Source organism: Mustela lutreola, chromosome 6 (genome assembly GCF_030435805.1).
Source record: "Mustela lutreola isolate mMusLut2 chromosome 6, mMusLut2.pri, whole genome shotgun sequence".
In the NCBI taxonomy this organism is placed as follows: Eukaryota; Metazoa; Chordata; class Mammalia; order Carnivora; family Mustelidae; genus Mustela; species Mustela lutreola.
In genome coordinates, this window is record NC_081295.1 from 14,581,932 (window position 1) to 14,605,339 (window position 23,408).

Here is a 23,408-nt window from a genome sequence, read left to right on the forward strand (position 1 = left end):
CTTATGCAACTCAACACCAAAAAAAAAAAAAAAAGTCTTTTCAAAAAAGGGGCAGAGGACCTGAACAGACCTTTTTCCAAAGAAGACATCCAGATGGCCAACAGACACATGAGAAGATGCTCAACATCACTAATCATCAGGAGAATCTGAATCAAAACTATAATGACATTACCTCACACTTGTTAGAATGGCTAAAATCATGAAGACAAGAAATAACTGTTGATGAGAAAGTAGAGAAAAAGGAACCCTATGCACTGTTGGCAGGAATGTAAATTGGTACAGCCATTGTGGAAAACAGTATGGAGATCCCTCAAAAAATTAAAAATAGAAATACCATATGATCCAATAATTCCACTACAGGGTATTTACCCAGGGAAAACACAAACACGGAAAGATATTTATTGGAGCATTATTTACAACAGCTAAGACATGGAAGCAGCCTAAGTGTCCAACAGTGGATGAACGAATATGAAAATGTGGTATCCCTACACAATGGAATGTTACACAGCCATAAAAAGTATGAGGTCATGCTATTTCAGACAAAATGGATGGACCTAGAGGGTATTATGCTACATGAAACAACTTTGACTGAGAAAGACAGATGCCATATGATTCCATTTGTAAATGGAATCTTAAAAAATGAATAAACAAAAAGCAGAATCAGACCTCTAAATAGAGAACCAACTGACATTTGCCAGAGGGGAGGGAGATAGGTGTTTGGACAAAATGGGTGAAGGGGAAAAGGAGATACAGGCTTCCTGTTATGGAATAAGAACAGTATGGGAATAAATGCAGAACATAAGGAATACAATGTCATTGTGAAGGTGATGATGTAATGGGACAGATGGGAGCTACACTTGTGGTGAACATGGCATAATGTATAAATAAGTGACAGAGCTGGGACCAGAACCCAGATATCCTTCACACCTAGCCTACTGCTCAGAAACTACACAGAGAATTTCCTAATTTCAAGGTTTGTGAGAAACTAGACATAATTGATAATGGGCTCACCTCCAGAGATATTTGAAAAAAACTAATAATTGTCCTGGAATGACTTAGGAGCAATGCAGTCTTTCAAAACCATGCAGGATGGTGTGGAGAATTGAAGGAACACAGTGTACATGGACATCTTCTAAGAGTCTCTTTAATTAAGAACTTTCACCAAAATGTTGACAATGATTACTTTTGTGTAGCAAAATTATGAATCCTTAGGAGATTATTTTTCTTGGTGGTTTTCCTGTATTTTCCAAGTTCTCTGCCTTGGGCATGTAGGACTTTCATAATTTGGTGGAGGAAAATGCTATTAAAAATACAAAATAAAAGTCCCTTTCATTCCTATTATTTCATGAGCTTTGTCGGAGCCTGGACTGATGAGAGAGAAATACAGCTAGTGAATGGAAATTCCAAGGAATGAGGAGCTTGTTGTAGAGATATTACTTATCACATTTTCATAATATTTCTATCATCCCTAAGGCTGTTCACATTTCTGAAACTCTTCAAGGCTTGTCACTTTGACGAGAAATAAAGCTAACGCTTCTGTCACTAAAGCTGCTGAGAATAATTTTCTTATCTGGAAATGTTCCTAACATGTCATCAATAACCCAAACTAATGTCTAAGTACAAAAGAGGATCAGCTTCAAAAACTGGCAACACTTTTTGTCCCCAGAGGACTTGCGAGTTGGAATGCAAAGTAGCATGGCACTGAAGTTTTACTAGGAGATGCTGAGTGTTTGGCTTTCACTGAATGGGAAGGTTATGTGCTCTTACTCGAAGAGTGACATTTGTAGGGGAGTAGGGGGAATGAGGTAACTGGGTGATCACATTAAGGAGGGCACATGATGTGGTGAGCATAGGGTATTACATAAGATGGAAGAAGCACTAACCACTACCTCTGAAACTAATAACACACTACATGTTATTTAATTGAATTTAAATTGTAAAAAAATGAGTGACCTTTGCTATATCAAGAGAAAGAGCAAATGCTTCTTCACCTGTCAAAAAGAAGATGAATTTTTACATTCTGGGTTTAATTCATCATTGTTGATGCCAGTTTTAAAGAATAAACAAACTGCTCCTGCTGGTCCCTTCCCAACAGCCCTGATTAGCCATCCTTAGGGCCGACAATTGTTCTGAGTTGGAGCTGGACTAGCTTACTCAACATCTGTCTGCTTCCAGCTGTGAGAATGTGGAGACAGGCCTGCATTTGATCCTTTGGGCATCAGCGACATTGGACAGGGTGCTCTTAGAATGGGCAGCCCCTCCATCACCAGAGAATGACATGGTTGGAATAGTAGTAGGCTCAGGCAGTAAGCTGCATCTTCCAAGTTCATTAGGGACTAGGAAAGGTCATCTCATTCTCACAAAGCCCCAGAGTCCAGAGCAAATGAAACCACAGAAGGAACCAAGTTGTCTTTCCCTGGATAAGTTTCTAATCTTCAATCTTATTCGATTACTTAATATTTTCCATTTGGGGGAAAAAAGCCTCAAATTGTAATGATGATATTGGCTTATATTCTTAAGTTATCTTGCTCTGACATAACAAACCCATAAGGCTGGCAGGACTGTTTAGAATTATTTCTCTTTGCTGGTTGAGGAAACCAATGAAGAGAAGTGTACTTCCAGCCATTCAACCTGGTGTCTTTCTTTTTATAAATATCACTTTTTAAAAATCAGTGGTAAAGGAACCAGGAGCAAAAGGCGGAACATAAAATAGCAGGCCTTTGTGCACTCTGAGCTTGGAATAAGGGCAGGTCCAGTATCTGGGTAAGTCGCAAACCTTAAATTTAACATAACAAGCACCTATACAGACAATAACATAAAACAAAATTCTCTAGGTGATAATTGGCTTCCAAAGGGGCTAACTTGAAGGTTCCTAATATGACACTTATAATATGACTGATGAAGAAATTGCTACCTATGGGTCTTTCACAGCAGAGGGCAGTAACTGGGCAGCAGAAAGCCATCTGCCCTCTCCCACCTGGCCTTCGGTCTGTACTCACCTATCTTTCACATTGCATGATAAGGTTACAGTTACGTAAAAGTGTGATTTGATAAGGCTTTCCAGGACCGTAGGTAACACAAATCAAGAGCCTTTTTTTTTTTTTTAAAGATTTTTATTTATTTATCAGAGAGAGAGGGGGAGAGAGCGAGCACAGGCAGACAGAATGGCAGGCAGAGGCAGAGGGAGAAGCAGGCTCCCTGCTGAGCAAGGAGCCCGATGTGGGACTCGATCCCAGGACGCTGGGATCATGACCTGAGCCGAAGGCAGCTGCTTAACCAACTGAGCCACCCAGGCGTCCCAATCAAGAGCCTTTTGTACCCTTTTACCAGCAAACCCAATTCTACAAACACCAAAAGTCATAACCAAATGTGGGCAAAAGATGTAGGAAAAGAATGTAAAACAAGCATAGTTTATAAAACCAGAAAAAGAGAAAGCACTTAAATGACTAATATCATATTTGTTGAATGCATGAGGATATATCCTCCTGAATGATGATGCAGCCACTTAAATATTCTTTAATTTTTAAAAGATTTTATTTCTTTTTTTGATAGACAGAGATCACAGGTAGGCAGAGAGGCAGGCAGAGAGAGAGAGAGGGAAGCAGGCTCCCTGCTGAGCAGAGAGTCTGATGTGGAGCTCGATTCCAGGACCCTGAGATCATGACCTGAGCCAAAAGCAGTGGCCTAACCCACTGAACCACCCAGGCACCATAAAATATTTTTTATGGAAAGTATATGTGTATAACACTAATTAAAATGTGTAAATATGGGGAGGAGTCAAGATGGTGGAGAAGTAGCAGGCTGAGATGACATCAGATAGCAGGAGAGCAGCTAGATACCTTATCTAAACATTGCAAACACCTACAAATCCAACAGGAGATTGAAGAGATGAAGAGCAACAATCCTAGAAGCAGAAAATCGACCACTTTCTGAAAGGTAGGACTGGCAGAAAAGTGAATCCAAAGCCACGGGAAGATAGACCCCCGGGAGAGGGGCCAGTTCCTGGCAAGCGGCGGAGCAACGGAGCACAAAATCAGGACTTTTAAAAGTCTGCTCCACTGAGGGGACATCGCTCCAGAAGCTAAACTGGGGTGAAGCCCATGCGGGGTCAGCGTGGCCCCAGGTCCCGAGAAGTCACAGAAGGATTGGGGGTGTCTGAGTGTTGCAGAGCTTGCAGGTATGAGAACGGGGAAGCCGGCTACAGAGACAGAGCCAAGAGTGAGCTCACAGCTCGGGGTTACCTTGAACAGGTCACGGGCTGGATGAGCTCAGAGCGCGGCCGGAGGCCAGGGAGATGGGAGTAATTGAGGGGTTTTCCCTGAGGGCGTATTGAGGAGTGTGGCCCCCAGCCCTCGGCTCCTCCAGGCAAGAGACTGGGAGGCCGCCATTTTCATTCCCGTCCTCCGGAACTCCAAAGCGCTCAGGGCACAAAAGCTCTTGAAAGTGAACCTGAGCTGATTACTTAGCCCAGGCCCTGGTAAGGGCGGTGCCATTCCGCCTCGGGCAAAGACGCTTGAAAATCACTACAACAGGCCCCTCCCCCAGAAGATCAATAAGAAATGCGGCCAAGACCAAGTTCACTTACCAAGGAGAACAGCGGAATTCCAAAGGAGGAATAAGCAAAGCATGGAATTCATGGCTTTCTTCCCATGATTCTTTAGTCTTGCAGTTAATTAATTTTTTTAATTTTATTTTTCTTCTGCTAATTATTTTTAACTTTTACCCTTTCCTCTTTTAACTTTTTAAACTATTTTATCTTAATAATACCCATCATGAAAAAAAAATAATCTTCTTTGAACCTACATTATTATAGTCATATTTTATACTTTAATGTATCTAACTTTATTTTTTGTATACACATAGGGTTTTTTCTTCTAAAAAATTTGGGGTACAACTTCTAATAGATCAAAATATACCCCAAATCTAGCTCTGAGCTTGTTCTAGTCTCCAGCCCAAGCAAATTCTCTCCACTCTCTTTACCTTTATTGTCCCAATCAACTTACTTTATCAACTCCTTCTTCAGAAATTTAAAAAAAATATATTTTTCTCACCTTTATAGGCATATTCCATCCCTTCATTGTGTTTACTCTTATATGTTTTTCATTCTTTAAAATTTTGGGAGATAGTTTCTTTGAAGAGACCAAAATACTCACAAAATTAAGTAGGTGAACCTGTTCTATTCACCAGTTATATATATATATATATATATATATATATATATATATATATATATATATATATATGTTTTTTCTTTATTTGTTTTCTTTTTTTAAACTTTTTTTTCCTGAACTTCTTTTTATCCCCTTTGTCCTTCCCATGATTCAGGGTCTCTTCTGATTTGGTTAAAGCACATTTTTCTGGGATCTTCACCACCCTTTTAGTATTCTATTTGCTACTTCATATATTCTTATCTGGACAAAATGACAAGGTGGAAAAACTCACCACAAAAAAAGGAACAAGAGGCAGTACTGAAGGCTAGGGACCTAATCAATACGGACATTGGTAATAATCTAGATCTCAGATCTAGAGTTCAGAATGATGGTTCTCAATGTTCTAGCCGAGCTCAAAAAAGGCATGGAAGATATTAGAGAAACCCTCTCTGGATAGATAAAAGTACTTTCCAGAGAAATAAAAGAACTAAAATCTAACCAAGCTGAAATTTAAAAAGCTACTAATGAGGTGCAATAAAAAAATGGAGGCTCTTACTACTAGGATAAATGAGGCAGAAGAAAGAATTAGTGATATAGAAGAACAAACAACAGAGAATAAAGAAGCTTAACAAAAGAGGGACGAATAGCTACTGGACCACGACAGGAGAATTCGAGAGATAAGTGACATCATAAGAGAAAACATTAGAATAATTGGGATTCAGAAGAAGCAGAGAGAGAGATTGGGGAGCAGAAGGTATATTGGAGAGAATTACTGTAAAGAATTTCCCTAATATGGCAAAGGGAACAAGCATCAAAATCCAGGAGGTGCAGAGAACCCCCCTCAAAATCAGTAAGAATAGGTCCACAACCCGTCACCTAATAGTAAAATTTAAAAGTCTTAGCAACAAAGAGAAAATCCTGAAAGCAGCCTGGGAAAAGGAGTCTGTAACGTGCAATGATAAAAATATTAGACTGTCAGCAGACTTATCCACAGACACTTGGGTGGCCAGAAATAACTAGCATGATATATTCAGAGTGCTAAATGAGAAAAACATGCAGGCAAGAATACTATATCCAGCTAGGCTATCACTGAAAATAGAAGAAGAGATAAAAAGCTTCCAGCACAAACAAAAACTAACAGAACTTGCAAACACCAAACCAGCTCTACAGGAAATATTGAAAGGGGTCCTCTAAGCAAAGAGAGACACTAAAAGTAGTAGATCAGAAAGGAAGAGAGATAATATATAGTAACAGTCACCTTACAGGCAATACAGTGGCACTAAATTCATATCTCTCAAAACTTACACTGAATGTAAATGGACTAAATGCCCCAATCAAAAGACACAAGGTAACAGAATGGATAAAAAAAAAAAACAAAAACCATCAATATGCTGTCTACAAGAAACTCATTTTAGACCTAAAGACACCTTCAGATTTAAAGTGAGGGGATGGAAAACAATTTACCATGCTAACGGACATTAGAAGAAAGCTGGGGTGGCAATCCTTATATCAGATCAATTAGATTTAAAGCCAAAGACTATAATAATAGATGAGGAAGGACACTATATCATACTCAAAGGGTCTGTTCAACAAGAAGATCTAACAATTTTAAATATCTATGTCCCTAACATGGGAGCAGCCAACTATATAAACCAATTAATAACAAAATTAAAGAAACACATTGACAGGGGCACCTGGGTGGCTCAGTGGGCTAAAGCCTCTGCCTTCAGCTCAGGTCATGATCCCAGGGTCCTGGGATCGAGCCCTGCATCGGGCTCTCTGCTTGGCAGGGAGCCTACTTCCTCCTCTCTCTCTCTCTCTGCCTGCCTCTCTGTCTGCTTGTGATCTCTGTCTGTAAAATAAATAAATAAAATCTTAAAAAAAAAAAAAGAAAAGAAACACATTCACAATAATACAATAATAGTAGGGGACATTAACACTCCCCTCACTGAAATGGAAAGATCATCCAAGCAAAAGATCAACAAGGATACAAAGGCCTTAAATGACACACTGGACCAGATGGACATCACAGATATATTCAGAACATTCCATCCCAAAGCAACAGAATACACATACATTCTTTTCTAGTGCACATAGAACATTCTCCAGAATAGATCACATCCTAGGCCATAAATTAGGTCTCGACCGGTATCAAAAGATTGGGATCATTCCCTGCATATTTTCAGACCACAATGCTCTGAAGCTAGAACTCAATCACAAGAGGAAATTAAAGAAGAACCGAAAAAATTCACCGAAACAAATGATAATGAAAACACAACAGTTCAAAATCTGTGGGACACGGCAAAGGATAGTCCTGAGAGAAAAATATCTAGTGACACAAACCTTTCTCAAGGAACAAGAAAGGTCTCAAATACACAACCTAACCCTACACCTAAAAGAGCTTGAGAAAGAACAACAAAGAAAGCCTAACCCCAGCAGGAGAAGAGAAATTATAAAGATCAGAGCAGAAATCAATGAAATAGAAACAAAAAAAAAATTAGAACAAATCAACGAAACTAGGAGCTGGTTCTTTGAAAGAATTAATAAGATTGATAAACCTCTGGCCACACCTATCAAAAAGAAAAGAGAAAGGACCCAAATAAATAAAATCATGAATGAAAAAGGAGTGATCACAACCAACACCAAAGAAATACAAACAATTATAAGAACATACTATGAGCAACTCTATGCCAACAAATTTGACAATCTGGAAGAAATGGATGCATTCCTAGAGACATATAAACTACCACAAATGAACCAGAAAGAAATAAAAACCAAACAGAACCATATCCAGTAAGGAGATTGAAACAGTCATCAAAAATCTCCAAACAAACAAAAGCCCAGGGCCAAACGGCTTCCCGGGGGAATTCTACCAAACATTTAAAGAAGAATTAATTCCTATTCTCCTGAAACTGTTCCAAAAAATAGAAATGGAAGGAAAACTTCCAAACTCATTGTATGAGGCCAGCATCACCTTGATCCCAAAACCAGACAAGGATCCCATCAAAAAAGAGAACTATAGACCAATATCTTTGATGAACACAAATGCAAAAATTCTCACCAAAATACTAGCCAATAGGATCCAACAGTACATTTAAAAGATTATTCAACACGACCAAGTGGGATTTATTCCAGGGCTGCAAGTTTGGTTCAACATCCACAAGTCAATTAGTGTGATACAATACATTAATAAAAGAATGAACAAGAACCATATGATACTCTCCATAGATGCTGAAAAAGCATTTGACAAAGTACAGCATCCCTTCCTGATCAAAACTCTTCAAAGTGTAGGGATAAAGGGCACATACCTCAATATTATCAAAGCCATCTATGAAAAACCCACTGTAAATATCATTCTCAATGGAGAAAAACTGAAAGCTTTTATGCTAAGGTCAGGAACATGGCAAGGATGTCCATTATCACCACTGCTATTCAACATAGTACTAGAAGTCCTAGCCTCAGCTATCAGACAACAAAAAGAAATTAAAGGCATCCAAATTGGCAAAGAAGTCAAACTATCACTCTTCATAGATGATATGATACTATATGTGAAAAACCCAAAAGACTCCACTCCAAAACTGCTATAACTTGTAGAGGAATTGAATAAAGTGTCAGGATATAAAATCAATGCAAAGAAATCAGTTGCATTTCTTTACACCAACAACAACAACAACAAAAAAAAACAGAAGAAAGAGAAATTAAGGAGTCAATCCCATTTACAATTGCACCCCAAACCATAAGATGCCTAGGAATAAATTTAACCAAAGAGGCAAAGAATTTATACTTGGAAAACTATAAAGTACTCATGAAAGAAATTGAGAAAGACACAGAGAAATGGAAAAATGTTTCATATCATGGATTAGAAGAACAAATATTGTGAAAATGTCTATGCTATCTAAAGCAATCTACACATTTAATGCAATCCCTAACAAACTACCGTCCATTTCTTCAAAGAAATGGAACAAATAATCCCAAAATTTATATGGAACCAGAAAAGATCTTGAATAGCCAGAGGTTTATTGAAAAAGAAAGCCAAAGTTGGTGGCATCACAATTCCAGACCTCAAGCTCTATTACAAAGCTGTCATTATCAAGACAGTATGGTACTGGCACAAAAACAGACAGACAGATTAGTGGAACAGAATAGAGAGTCCAGAAATAGACCCTCAACTCTACGGTCAACTAATCTTCGATAAAGCAGGAAAGAATGTCCAATGGAAAAAAGACAGCCTCTTCAACAAATGGTGTTGGGAAAATTGGACAACCACATGCAGAAAAATGAAATTGGACCATTTCCTTAAACCACACATGAAAATAGACTCAAAATGGATGAAGGACCTCAATTTGAGAAAGGAATACATCAAAGTCCTTGAGGAGAACACAGGCAGCAACCTCTTTGACCTCAGCTGCAGAAACTTCTTCCTAGGAACATCGCCAAAGGCAAGGGAAGCAAGGGCAAAAATGAACTATTGGGATTTCATCAAGATCAAAAGCTTTTGCACAGCAAAGGAAACAGTTAACAAAACCAAAAGACAACTGACAGAATGGGAGAAGATATTTGCAAACAACATATCATATAAAGGGCTAGTATCCAAAATCTATAATGAGTTTTGCAAACTCAACACCCAAAGAACAAATAATCCAATCAAGAAATGGGCAAAGGACATGAACAGACATTTCTTCAAAGAAGACATCCAAATGGCCAACAGACACATGAAAAAATGCTCTACATCGCTCAGCATCAGGGAAATACAAATCAAAACCACAATGAGTTATCACCTCACACCAGTCAGAATGGCTAAAATTAACAAATCAGGAAAGGACAGATGCTGGTAAGGATGCAGAGAAAGGGGAACTCTCCTACACTGTTGGTGGGAATGCAAGCTGGTACGGCCACTCTGGAAAACAGCATGGAGGTTCCTCAAAAAGTTGAAAATAGAACTACCCTACGACCCAGTAATTGCACTATTTACCCTAAAGATACAAACGTAGTGATCCAAAGGGGCACGTGCACCCAAATGTTTATAGCAGCAATGTCCACAATAGCCCAACTATGGAAAGAACCTATATGTCCATCGACAGATGAACAGATAAAGATGTGGTATATATATACAATGGAATACTATACAGTCATCAAAAGAAATGAAATCTTGCCATTTGCGACAATGAGGTTGGAACTAGAGGGTATTTCACTTAGCAAAATAAGTCAATAGGAGAAAGACAATTATCATATGATCTCCCTGATACGAGGAAGTGGAGATGCAATGTGGGGGGTTTGGGGGGTAGGAAAAGAATAAATGAAACAAGATGGGATCGGGAGGGAGACAAACCATGTGAGACTCTTGACCTCACAAAAGAAAATGAAGGTTGCTGGGGAGAGGGGGGTCAGGAGAGGGTTGTGGGGTTATGGACATTGGGGGGATGCTGTGGTGAGTGCTGTGAAGTGTGTAAACCTGGCAATTCACAGACCTGTACCCCTGGGGCTAAAAATACATTATATGTTTTAAAAAATTTTTTTTAAATTAAAAAATAAAATAAAATGTGTAAATATAAATATGGGTATAATACACTCACAGCATGGAAAGAGAAGAAAATAGTACCTCTCACAAATGGAGTGTTAGTCTAAGCAGACATTGTTTTAAGAGCTAACTCATATTAGCAGGTCGACACTGTCACAATCTCCATTTCATGGACCAGGAAACAGAAGCACAAAGGGTATAAGCAATTATCACCACTGCTATTCAACAGAATAGTCCAGAGCTCTGTGTCCAGAGCCCCACAACTAAGAAGTATCAGAAAGGGGATCTGAACATGGAACTCGAGTCTCTGGCTCTTCACCCTATACTAGATTGCAATGAGGCATATCATAAAGCCCAACCAGTTGCCTAACTTCGGGTCATTGTTTATTGCTCTAGTAATATATTTTGTATTCTTAAATGGTTTCAATTGAACATACTGCTTTATAATTGCAAGCTTATTTTTTTAAAAAGATCAGTTTTCTTTTTCCTTTTTTTTTTTAATTAAAAAAAAATTTTTTTTAAGTTTTCTTTTTATAAATGTCTCAGTCTTTAGACTGTGAGGACCTTGAGGTAGGAACTGCCTTAGTAATCACCACTATTACTATCACCACTGGTAGTATCACTAACAGCGCCACCCTTAGGTGCCAGGGAGCAATCCCTACGCCTCACCTCGTGGAAACCACAGGACAAAAATTACTACAGAGAAGGCAATGAAGGGCAACTTTGCATTTCCAGCACTTAATGCACCCTTGGAAAGTAGTAAATACTCAATAAAGGGTAGTGAAACTACCAAAAATAGTGTCTCAAGCCATGGCTATCACTCGGTTCAGTGGAGGACTGCTGCTTAACATGACAGAAGAAACATAAAACCTAAAATCTAGATATAAAGTAAAGACTCAGCGAAAAATAGGCCTGAGGCAGTCTGAAGTCACCTCAATTTACAGAAGCAGCTATACCCCTCCTGGGGGAAAGTGCTGTAAGAGGTCAAAGCCAGCCTGTGCTCGGGACCCAGGGAGGGGAGGACAGAACTTGCAATAGGAAGTCTGTTTTTCCATCTTTCTTCACTATGAGAGAAGCAGTCAGAGAGTCAAGAGGCCCTGAGTGGAAGGCCACACCCAGAAGTAGGTCTTCCAACTAACTGGAGGGATGTTCGGTTTAGACTAGAACTTGACAGGACAGTCTGACATTCCATTTAAATGTGTCAAGAAGCATACATATTCTATTATAGCTTTTACGTATTCAATGAGTATGTTGTGGGGAACGATAAGCCCATTAAAAAACAATATTTTATTTTACTTGTGAACCTAAGAAATTAGTGGGATTTTATTGTTTCTTCTCAAGTATTAAAACACTTTTAAATATAGGTCGATATGCCGGCATGAGTAAAGGAAGGGCACCTAAGGCCCTTCCAAATACAGGCCTTGAGTATACTTCTGGTCCTTTGATTAGAACAAGGTGATCGTGACACCAAAATCTTGGTAGACTATTTGATTGCTTAATATTTTCCCACTGGGGGAAAAAAAGACTATAACAGCAATGATGATATGATCATATTTTTAAGCTATCTGACTCTGTCACAATAAACCCATAAGATTGGCAGGACTGTTTTGAATTTATTCTCTCTCTTTGCTAGTTTAGGAAACCAATGAAAAGCAGTCCCATGGTTTGATGAGATCCTCGCTGCTAGATGAATGAATTGGGGAGTGAGGGTGGGGTGCAGAACCTTCCCCCTTGCCTTTCTTCAGACTCCACCTAAGTCCCTTCATCCTCAAGACTCAGCCGGTCTATCTGTCCTCCAGTAGCAACCCTACTGTCCTGTGCTTATCTATAACACAGCCCTCATCTCCTGATATGCAAATAAGGAGTTAATTATCTGTGCCCCCACTCTTACTCATTTGTATGCCTCCAGGCCCAGTATAGCTCTGAGCAGGAGTGTGTGCAGAAGTGGTTAGTCTCACAGCACACTAGAGAACCATTTTAATGTAGCTGAAAGGTCATTCTCTATATGGTAGTTTTCAAACAAGGTTTCACATACTCCTGAGAATTAAAAATAAAAGGTCTTTAAATTGTCTTAGAATTTTATAATTTTGTGTTTTCATTTTAATGATAGTCTAAGAAATACCATAAAGACACGAATACCAGGGTGCCTGGTGGCTCAGTGGGTTAAAGCCTCTGCCTTCTGCTCAGGTCATGATCTCAGGGTCCTGGGATCGAGCCCCACATCGGGCTTACTGCTCAGCAGGGAGCCTGCTCCCCACCCCCACTCTGCCTGCCTCTCTGCCTACTTGTGATCTCTGTCTGTCAAATAAATAAAATATTAAAAAAAAAAAAGACACAAATACCAGAATGTTCTGCAGCACTTACATGAACGGTTCTCCATCCTGGGAGTCTTGGATGGGGGGAGCTTTAATCAATACTAATATTCAGGCCCTTAACCTGAATGACATCTGAACCAATTACATCAGAACCTCTGGAGGTGGGTCCCCCCCCACAGGGATTTTTTTTTAAGACCCCCCAGATGATTGAAATGTGTGCAGCATTGATCCTCACCAATCTAGATGATCTGTATCATCTTTGTTTCCTAAGTAACAGGTTTCCCACCAGTACTTACCATCGCCTCAAATCCACTAGTTATATTTTAAGTACCTCAAATAAATAAATACAGAAGCCAACAGAATATATCATGGATATGTTCTTGCCAAAGCCAGGTGTTACAACATGCTGTACAAGCAAAGGTTTTGTCATCATTCTGGATACGGGCAAGTGGGGGTGGTGGGGGGATGGGACTGAGTCATCACTAGAGCATGTGGTAGACCCCAGCAGACCAGAGGTCCTCCTCAGGCATGTTAGAAAACAGGAGCTCAATTTCTACAAAAACATTATCAGTTTGCCTTTTAGTTTCTATTTAATTTGTGAATTTGTTTTGGTTTTGTACTTATATAAGAGCTATAAACAAAGTCTATGCTTGGTTGTCCACTTAAATAATAAATATGGTTATACATATTTAAGCAGCATTATAATACAAAGAACAAGAACATTAAAGTCAGTGTTAGGGGAGTCGGTGGCATTTTTTTTCTTTTAAATGGATCAGACTTAAAAATGCTGATTCCATAGTTTCTGGCCCCTGGTCCAAAGGGTGGTTGAATCCAGGACCCAGGAGATGGCTTCCCCTTTGTTGGTGGTCTTGAGAGCGCAAGATGATTCTGTTCCTCCCCAGGGCTCTTGGTGTGATTGGAAAGCTGTTCCTAATATTAGAACGCTGCAAGGGTTTCCTGGCTCCCAACAGCGGCTACATTTTGACCCATCCCAGGAGGTCACATTAGGACTCCCCCAGTCTTTCCCTGAAGGCAGGCTTTTGGTTGGTTCCCCTAATTCCACAGAAGCTCCAAGAAGTGTGTGCAAGATACAGGACCCAATCCTCTCAGTCTGGGGCCTGAGTCTCTTCCATTCACCAGAAGGACATTTTGGTCATAAGAATGCAATTTTTTAACCACAAAAGGCAGGGGTGATCCTGCCTCAGAATATCCAGGAAGGAATTTATTTATTATCTATCTGCTAAGAACTCAGTAATTCCTTTGAGAGGGAAGCACCTTATCAAAGGGCACCCATCATCCCCTAAGTAAGTGGTAGAGTTGCTTCTCTTGAGTGCCGGGCCTCTCCAATGACAAAGTCTGTGCCACACCAGATTTTCAGTGGTTTAATGGAGACCCTAAGCTTGTTTCAAGCCACACCAGAAGTCTGTAGCAGGCAAAGTTTCTAATCTGTGAGCCCACTACCTACAGAGCCCAGTCAGCCAGAGAGAAGGAGACAATGAGTCACTTAACAACTGTGAAGTACCATTTATCTCAAAATCACAACAATAGGAAGACTAATCAAAACTTCGCCAGGGCCAACAACTGCCTTCCCTGATGATGGATGATGTACCCATTGGCAATTTCCAAGGCTTGTTCCTGTTAGAAGCCTTCAACTGTTGAGAATTAATGATCCTCAATGTTTACAGTCAATATTTTTTTAAAAAGTTCTTTTGTCTAAATATAGGGACTCTAAATCATTGTCCTATTTCTCAAGTTAAAACTATAAATGCTCTAAATGACTATCTAATAATTAACAGCACAAAGAAATCAGCTCAAGAGAGAGGAGATGGGGCACCTGGGTGGCTCAGTAGGTTAAGCCTCTTCAGCTTAAGGTCATGACCTTCGGCTCAGGTCATGATCCCAAGGTCCTGAGATCGAGCCCCGCATCGGGCTCTCTGCTCAGCAGGGAGCCTGCTTCCCAACCCCTCTGTCCGCCTCTCTGCCTACTTGTGATCTCTGTCAAATAAATAAATAAAATCTTAAAAAAAAAAAAAGAGAGAGAGAGGAAACATTCCTTGTGATGAGAGCTTATCATAATCTATCAGGAAGTAAATGTTTCTCCGCCCAGGGCTCTGGTGAACACATCTAAAGCGAGTAAGTGTCATAGCTTCAGCATCATATGCTTTGTTAAGGCACCAAGGTGACAACGTTCACCGTATTAACCAAGCAGAACTAATGACAGACAAGAACGGGCACCATGTTTATGGTTATGTTTAACATATATGCTCCTGCTTGACATTCCATACCCCTTGTTTTCTGAAATGAACATCAGGGTACACATTTTAGAAATGGGGCCATAATTCTTTCTAGTGTTTTGTTTTCCTTTTTGCTTTACAGGTTTTTACCTTTACTCCCCTCTATTACTCCACCAGTTGAAAGAGAAACGATGTCTGAAGGCAGTTGTGATAAACAGGTAATCATGAGAACAGTATTTCTATAGAGTAAGACATTTCAGTAGGGAGGCAGGGATCCAGCAGGCCCAGGGCAACTTCTGGGTACCTGGAGCTGCTTGTGATCCAGGAGAGGAAATCGGATGTACTGTTAAACAGGGGACAGGGGAGCTGGAATCTGGGGTCTGATGGGCTCTCCAGAGACCCAGGGGGATCAAGTCACCAGGGAATGAGGGATGAAATGCTCTTTGAAATTACTGGGGAATATAACAAACTGTGGTCAGTAACAGGTTCAGAAAAGGGGCAGAAACAAATAAGTTGAGTTTTGAAGGCCAAACCAAACATCTGTTAGAGATGGTAGACTTACACATATTAAGCTTTGGTGGGTAAATTCTTTTGAGTCTTGAAAAACACTCACTAAAAGGGTAGTGATCCGAAAGGGAGTGGACTCCAAGGGACTTGTGAGACTCTTCATGGTAGGGGAGGGCAGGAGGGGGATGGGAAGAAACACAGTGAATGGACCATTGAGAGCTCTGGGAGTTATCTGCCACTCCCACTCACTGTAGCATTTTCATCAAGGTTGCCAACATTAAGGTTCAGTTAACAATCAATTATTACCCATGAGATCAATCTTGCTCAAAAATTTCTCTCAATACAATTGAACACCACAATTCAGCAAGTCTCAGGGGAAGAGTCATGGTCTCTATTATTAATATTATCCTTCCGTCCCTGCGTACTTTGAAAGTAGCAGGAAACCTTTAAACCGAAGTACTTCATTATACACATAATTTATATTATATACATGTATAAAGGTGTAAATAGTCAGTTGAGCATCCAACTCTTGGTTTCAGCTCAAGTCATGGTCTCAGGATTGTGAGATATCTAAAATAAATAAATGTATCTTTTAAATTAAAAAAAAAAAGGGGGGGTATTGAATGGCTCCTTTTTTTTTTAAAAGTGAGAGAGAGAGAATGAGTGACCACAGGTACACACGAACCAGTGGGGGCAGGGGAGAGGGTGGGCGGGAAGGAACAGAGGGAGAGGGAGAGTGAGAATGTTATGCAGGTTCCACTCCAATGTTTAACTGACTGAACCACCCAGGCGCCCCCAGACTGGCTCCTTCTGAACTGGAGATTCTCGAATGATGGTGATGGCTGCCATTGACTGAAGGCCTACTGTGTTCCATAAACCACACTTGACATCTTATATACAATTTTCCTTTTAGATCATAGTAATGCGAGGAGACGGGCATTATTTTTTCCCATTTAATAGTTTGATGTTATCTAGATAGGGAAAGGATGACATGTTTCATAATGGTAGAAAGAACATGTGATAAATGGGAACTTTCCAAGACCCCATGGTCATGTCCAGCAAATAAACATCTAGAAGGACTGAATGGCATGATACCTGTTGACAGTTCACAGGTTAGACTGTGAGAAATGTAAAAAAAAAGTTTATATAGTTTGTAGAGAAGTCAGGATATACATGCATGAAGAAGCCATCCCGGTAACACTAAAAAACTGAAAACACAAAACCAAAAAACAGTGCCATCCATTTTTGTGTATTTAGCATAAAATTTCTGAATTAGTGAACAAATGAATGCTATCAGTCAACCGATCGACCAAATGTTAGATAGTAGGGTACAAACTCTAAGAACTAAAATAGTTTAGTGAAGGGAATCATTATGGACTTGGGTGGTCGCAAGATTTCCTGAATGAGATGAGGTCAGAGTTGAGCCTGGAAGAATTATACTGGAATTATCAAGAAGGACTGAAGTCCCACTGAGCGGGGGGAATAGGGAAAACGGGCACAGATGACCCCTTCCTGGTCCCCGGGTCCCCTTCTTCAGCACCAGCCCTGCCTCCTGTCACTGTTCCCTCTCCGCCTTTTGCCCTGCGCTCACCTGCTCTGCTCGTTTCCTTCTCCTGAGATCCGCCCAGCTAGTTCTCAGAATGCCTTGGAGCTGGCACTGATGTTGCTAAAGCAAGTCTGGATTAACCAGGAATGCCTCTGTCCTTTAGTGGACAGTGGAAAAGTCGTGTTCGTCCTATGAATGATTCTAGGCTTTTGTAAGTGATGTAATGAAATAATCCTAAGGAGGCATAAATCATGATGAGTATCCCCCATTCCAAACATCTGTGAAGGGGCTTCCCATGGAAATTTCAGCATCTGGGAGACCCTCTTTTAGAAGCTGCAGAAAGTCACTCCTAGTAGTCCACAGAACAACCTTTCAACTACCCTTTGGCCTCCGCCTCAAAGTCAAGGCCAACATAAACACATCCTCTCAGATTTTGGTACAGAGACACAGCACACAGCCCAAAGCTCCCCCATACACTGAGGTCTTGTTTCCCAGGAATCAGAAAAGCATCTCTCAGCCTTCCTGAATCTTTTCTAACTTGGCTTCCGTCCGAGATTCCTGGAATGACTGTCCCTTTGGTCCTTATCTCATGACAGGGGAAGCACTGACCTAGTGCAGAGTCATGAATTGGTTGGGCTTTTAGAAAAATCTGTACCTTCAATTGTGGGCAAAGATTGTTAGGATTGTAGTAACCTTCCTAGGACTGACTGCTTTTTCACTCTGAAAAGTCTCCCAGCACCGCACCATTGTGTTTCATTCTTGTCCTCTCTGGTTCTGTTTTTCAGGAACAATATGACACACTAAGAGCTGTGCTCAGCAGCGGACCTGCTTTTCCAAACATAGCTCACTTCTGGATTGAAAAGAGTGGTTTCACTTTTTACAGGTTGGGAGGCAGCTTCTGTTTTGTTCCTGCCTGCGAGCCAGCAGCACTGCCCTTGACAGAAAAGACATGCCGTGGCCCTGAGATCTCTCTCAGGAGAAGGACAACTGTAAACTCTGTCAGACTCCGGGGCCTTGTGTTTGCAAACTAGTGTTCTCACCCTTCAAGTGCAAGGAAGGAAGCTCCCAGAAGATTCTGAGAAAGAAGGAGAAGAACAGGGAAAGCACAGGAAAGATTCACCACCGTGAGGAGGAGTCAGGTGTTGGTCCCAGCTCCGCAGTGGGGAATGTGTTTTGAGATTCTGCGGCCAGTCTCTCCCAAAGACTTTCTTGTGAGGGCTGACATTTTTTTTCCTCTGGGATTTAAAAAATCCTGGGTCTATGCATTCAATATTTTGATGGCCAAAGTCTTGCCCTTTTTTAATATAATACTTTAAAAACCCTACCCTGTCATAGGAACAGGACAATAAGGTAGAAAGAGGCTACACAGATTTGAAGGGAGTGTTTTTGGTGACCAAGATCAGAGCATCTCCTTGTGTGGGTTATATAACTCCAGCTAATTTTTGCTTCCTGTCTGGAGTGTTATTTCCTGGTAAAAGTGGGGAAAAAGTCCCAGCACTTGATAGGCCTGCTTTCCCTGAAGTTAACAGATTGCCCACAGGAAAGCCGTCAGCATGTGCCAGCCCTCCACTGAAGAAGGACCAGGTTCAGGGCCTGGCACAGTGCAGCCGAGTGGCATTGCTCCCAGAACTCTCTTCCAATAAAGAGCCATTGTGGGATGTGAACCCTTCAATGTACCAGACAAATGACTGAAATGAAAAGCACAATGCATGTGAGTGGAACCAGAAACTTGAATGGGGCGGTAATCACTTCCTCAGTGTGGGTCACAGCGTTTCTCAGGTAACTTTGTTCCGTAATTCAGTCCTTGCCTAGTGGAATAGTACAGATTTCCATTTATCAGTTGATAAGTGAGGATGATTACTGTCTAACCATGAAGCGATATAGGTTCTTAGCACTAGAGGGGAAGGGAAGTGGAAAATGGCTGGGGGAGGTGTAGGAGGGTGGGTGCTCATCGGGAAGACAGAAGACATATGAAAAGAGAAGAAAGTACTGATTCTCTTCCCATGTGATCAGCACGAACAACTATAGTTCAGCTCTCGGGAAACTGGAAACCCTATCTGATTCTAAACCAGGCCTAGGGCTTCAAAATAGCTACAGTTTCTCTGTGAGAATGAGGTCTGAGGCATGAAGGAGGGAAGGGAAGGGGACAAAGGCCCAGGCTAAAGGCATCTACTGTGCGGCTGACACCCATCTGTGGAGCTTTGGGTCCCACGGCCTGGGTATCTAGTGCTTGGATCCAAATAGTGAGGGCCAGGAGGAACATGGCGCTCAACTGGGCCCCAGTTTCCACCCGGGACCAACTCTTTACACAACAGGTGACTTTACTGCAAACAAAACAAACCGAACCCCAAACCAGATGCCTTGGTCACCTACACTTTCTCAAATGAATCAATCAGAAGCCACAGTTGAATTCGACCCCTTACAATACGCGATCTTTTGGCTGGACCTGCCCTCCATGTGCCTCAGTTTTAGGACCAGGTGTTTCTGCTTCTGAGCCAATTATATTTGTCACCTAATCAATTTTAACCAGAAACATGGCTGGTCTCAAGAAAAGAGGCTTCCCTTAGGATCTGGAGCTTGATACTGATCCCTTGGTCTACGTACCTCCCGACCTATGCAACTATCAGCAATCTATGCCTATACACTCGTACCACTTCGGTAAAAACATCCACTTCAGACTAAATAAATAAAATTAATGGAATGAAAACATCACAACTATCTGTGAAAGGATGCAAATATTTCAACAAAAAAGCCATCTGGTTCAGTGTCCCATTTGGGTTCTCATCAGTCACGGTATTTGACCCAAGCAGGATCCACCTCTCTAAGCAGTCTACAATGACAAAAGATTATGATAAGGGTGCATCGGTTGTTTCAATTTATGGTTATGCCTTTGCATAATAGGCAGCTCATATCTGGCTGAAAATCCAAATAAAATCTTTCTTCCAGTAACCCAGCAGTAAATTCCCCCATGTTATCAACTCACCGGAATTAAGCAAAATGATGGATTTGAGGCACACGAACTCCTCTCCCTGGAGATTCATCATCCGGAACCGAGATGATGTAGCCAGCAACATGTCAAAGATCTCCACCATGCCCTCTACACATTTTCCCTGGTTCCTATGAAAACACAGCAAATAAAAAGAAAAAAAAAGTATTAAAGCCCAGAAAAGCTGGGGCTCCTGGGTGGTTCAGCTTGTTGAGTGTGACTCTTGATTTTGGCTCAGGTCACAATCTCAGTGCTGTGAGATCAAATCCCACATTGGGCTCCGGGCTGCGCAGGAAGACTGCTTGAGATTCTCTCCCTCCTTCTCCCTCTGCTCCTCCCCTTGCTCACATGCTGGCTCATGCTCTCTCTTTCTCAAATAAGTCTTTAAAAAAAAAATAAATAATGACCAGAAAGCTTTCAGACCCATGATAAGGTTCACTTTCATAAAAATCTACTGGCTCCAAATCTGTAACAAAAAACTGTAGTCCATTCTCTTCATGAAACATGAACATATCATTGGAATTCTTGAAGGCAAAAAAAAAAAAAAGTTTTTCCATCAATAAAACATTTCACTTCAAATTCCTAGAAGAAACATATTGTTCAATTCCCAAATCTGCCATGTTATATACTGAGTTCATCAAAGAGAACACAGGCAGTAACTTTTCTAACATCAGTCATAGAAAATTTTTCTAGATAGGTCCACTGATGCAAGGGAAACAAAAGCAAAATCCAACTGCCGGGACTACATCAAAATAAAAAGCTTCTGCACAATGAAGGAAACAATCAACAAAACTAAAAGACAACCTACGGAAATGCAAATGACATATCCAACAAAGGGTTACTATTCAAAATATTACTATTCAAAATATATAAAAAAAACTTAGACCACTCAGCAACCAAAAAGCAAACAACCCAACTTAAAAAATGGGTAGAAGGCACGAACAGCCATTTCTCCAAAGACATACAATTGGCCATTAGACACATGCTTGACCTCACTGATCAGGGAAATGCAAATCAAAACCATAATAAGATATCACCTCACACCTATCAGAATGCCTAAAATCAACAACACAACAATAGTGTTGGCAAGGGCGTGGAATAAAAGGAACACTTGTGCACTCCTGGTGGGAATACAGACTGGTACAGCCACCGTGCAAACACTATGGAGGTTCTTAAAAGTTAAAAATAGAACTACCCTATGATTCAGCAATTGCACTACTGGGTATTTATCCAAAGAATTAAAAAACACAAGTTCAAAGGGATACACATACCCCTATGTTTATAGCAACATTTTTTATAATAACCAAGATACGGAAGCAGCCCAAGTGTCTGCTGATTGATGAATGGATAAAGAAGTTGTGGTACAGTTATACAATGGAGTATTATTCAGACATAAAAAAGAGTGGAATCTAGACATTTGCAACAATATGGATGGAGCTAAAGGATATAATGCTAAGTGAAATAAGTCTGTCAGGAAAAAGACAAATTCAATTAATATGTGGAATTTAAGAAACAAAACAAAAGAGCAAAGGGAAAGAAAGAGACAAACCAAGAAACAGACTCTCAACTACTGAGAACAAACTGATGGGTCACCAGCACAGAGGTGGGTGGTGGGGTGGGGGACACAGGGAATGGGGGTTACGGAGGGCACTTGCCGTGATGAGCACCGGGTGGCGTATGCAAGTGTCGTACCACTGTATTGTACACCTGAAACTAACACAAAAACTGGACACTAACTGGAATTCAAATAAAAACTTAAAAAAATACAGAGTTCTTCAATCTAGGGGTAATCAAAAATGATTAAGATTCAGATAAATGATTTGTCTACGTATTTATTGATCTGCTACTATATTCTTTGTGGTAGTTATGGGAATAAAAACAGGGCCTCTACTCTCAATATGCTCAAAGCCTTGAAATAATATAATCAGGTTGAACAGACTTGTATAAAGTGCTTTTGAAATATAGAAGGAAGTGTAAGAAGGGACCGTGCCTGGGCTGGAACCATTCATTGCCAAGGATGACAGGTAAGGCTTCGCCTAGTAGGTGGCATTTGAGTTGACAATTTAAGAAATGTAGGCTTTCATGGAGCAGGAGTATGAAAGCATCATTGGAAGCGGGTCTTAGACATGGACAGGAAGAGCAGAGTGAAGGTAAAAAAGAGACAAGGGGTTAATCTGAGAAAGGAGAAAAAGGTCAGGTGATGAAGGATGTCTTACGTTATAAGAAACTTGGGCTTTTTCCCTGGGCAACAGAGCCTTGGCATCAAGGATTTAACATTAGTAATGGCAATTATTAAACAAGCAAACCTGAAGGTTCATAACACGTTACATTTAAAAAATAAGGTATTGGGGGCACCTGGGTGGCTCAGTCGTTGGGCATCTGCCTACAGCTCAGGTCATTATCCCAGGGTCCTGGGATTGAGCCCTGCATCAGCCTCCCTGCTCAGCAAGGAGCCTGCTTCTCCCCCCTGCTTGTGCTCTCCCTCTCTCTGTCAAATAAATAAAATCTTTAAAAAATATATAAATAAAAATAAAAAGAAAGTATTGATAACTTTTCCATAGGGTTGGTGCAGAAGTGCAGTGAGATAATACATGTGAAAGGAACTCCATCTTTTTGTTCACAGGCTGAATTGGGGTAATGTTGTCTTTGAAAGGGACAAGAAGACTTTAAAATATCCTATGCATATGCAAACACATATTTGTGAAAAATATAACTTAAAGCATGGACAATAAGCACATTGTTCAGCACTTTGTTTTATTTTTAATTAATGTATTTTGGATCCTTTATTAACTGTTCTTTTTTTTTTTAAGATTTTATTTATTTATTTGATGGCGATCACAAGTAGGCAGAGAAGCAGGCAGAGAGAGAGGAAGGGAAGCAGGCTTCCTGCTGAGCAGAGATGTGGGGCTCCATCCCAGGACCCTGGGATCATGACCTGAGCTGAAGGCAGAGGCTTTAACCCACTCAGACACCCAAGAGCCCCTCAACTATTCTTAACAGCTGCATAACTGTTTCTAATAGCGTAAGTTTTGCCCTGAACAATGTGCAAAAATTTTTTGAACCATTTCTTTGTTGGCTAACATTTCACTTGACTTTAAGTATTTTGCTGTCACAAACATTTCATGAAATAACTATTCTTAAGTTTTTGTCTT

The 23,408-nt window shown here is 40.6% G+C and overlaps 1 protein-coding gene across 7 annotated transcripts in view; it reads right to left on the reverse strand.

Annotated features, from left to right (window-relative positions):
* Window positions 1-23,408, reverse strand: part of ESR1 (estrogen receptor 1) — a 427,341-nt gene that overhangs the window by 21,866 nt on the left and 382,067 nt on the right. For all 7 annotated transcript variants that reach the window (XM_059176760.1, XM_059176756.1, XM_059176758.1 and 4 more), the window contains one exon: window positions 20,254-20,387. In XM_059176760.1, coding sequence (XP_059032743.1) covers window positions 20,254-20,387 — 134 coding nt within the window. The remainder of the gene's footprint in view (window positions 1-20,253; window positions 20,388-23,408) is intronic.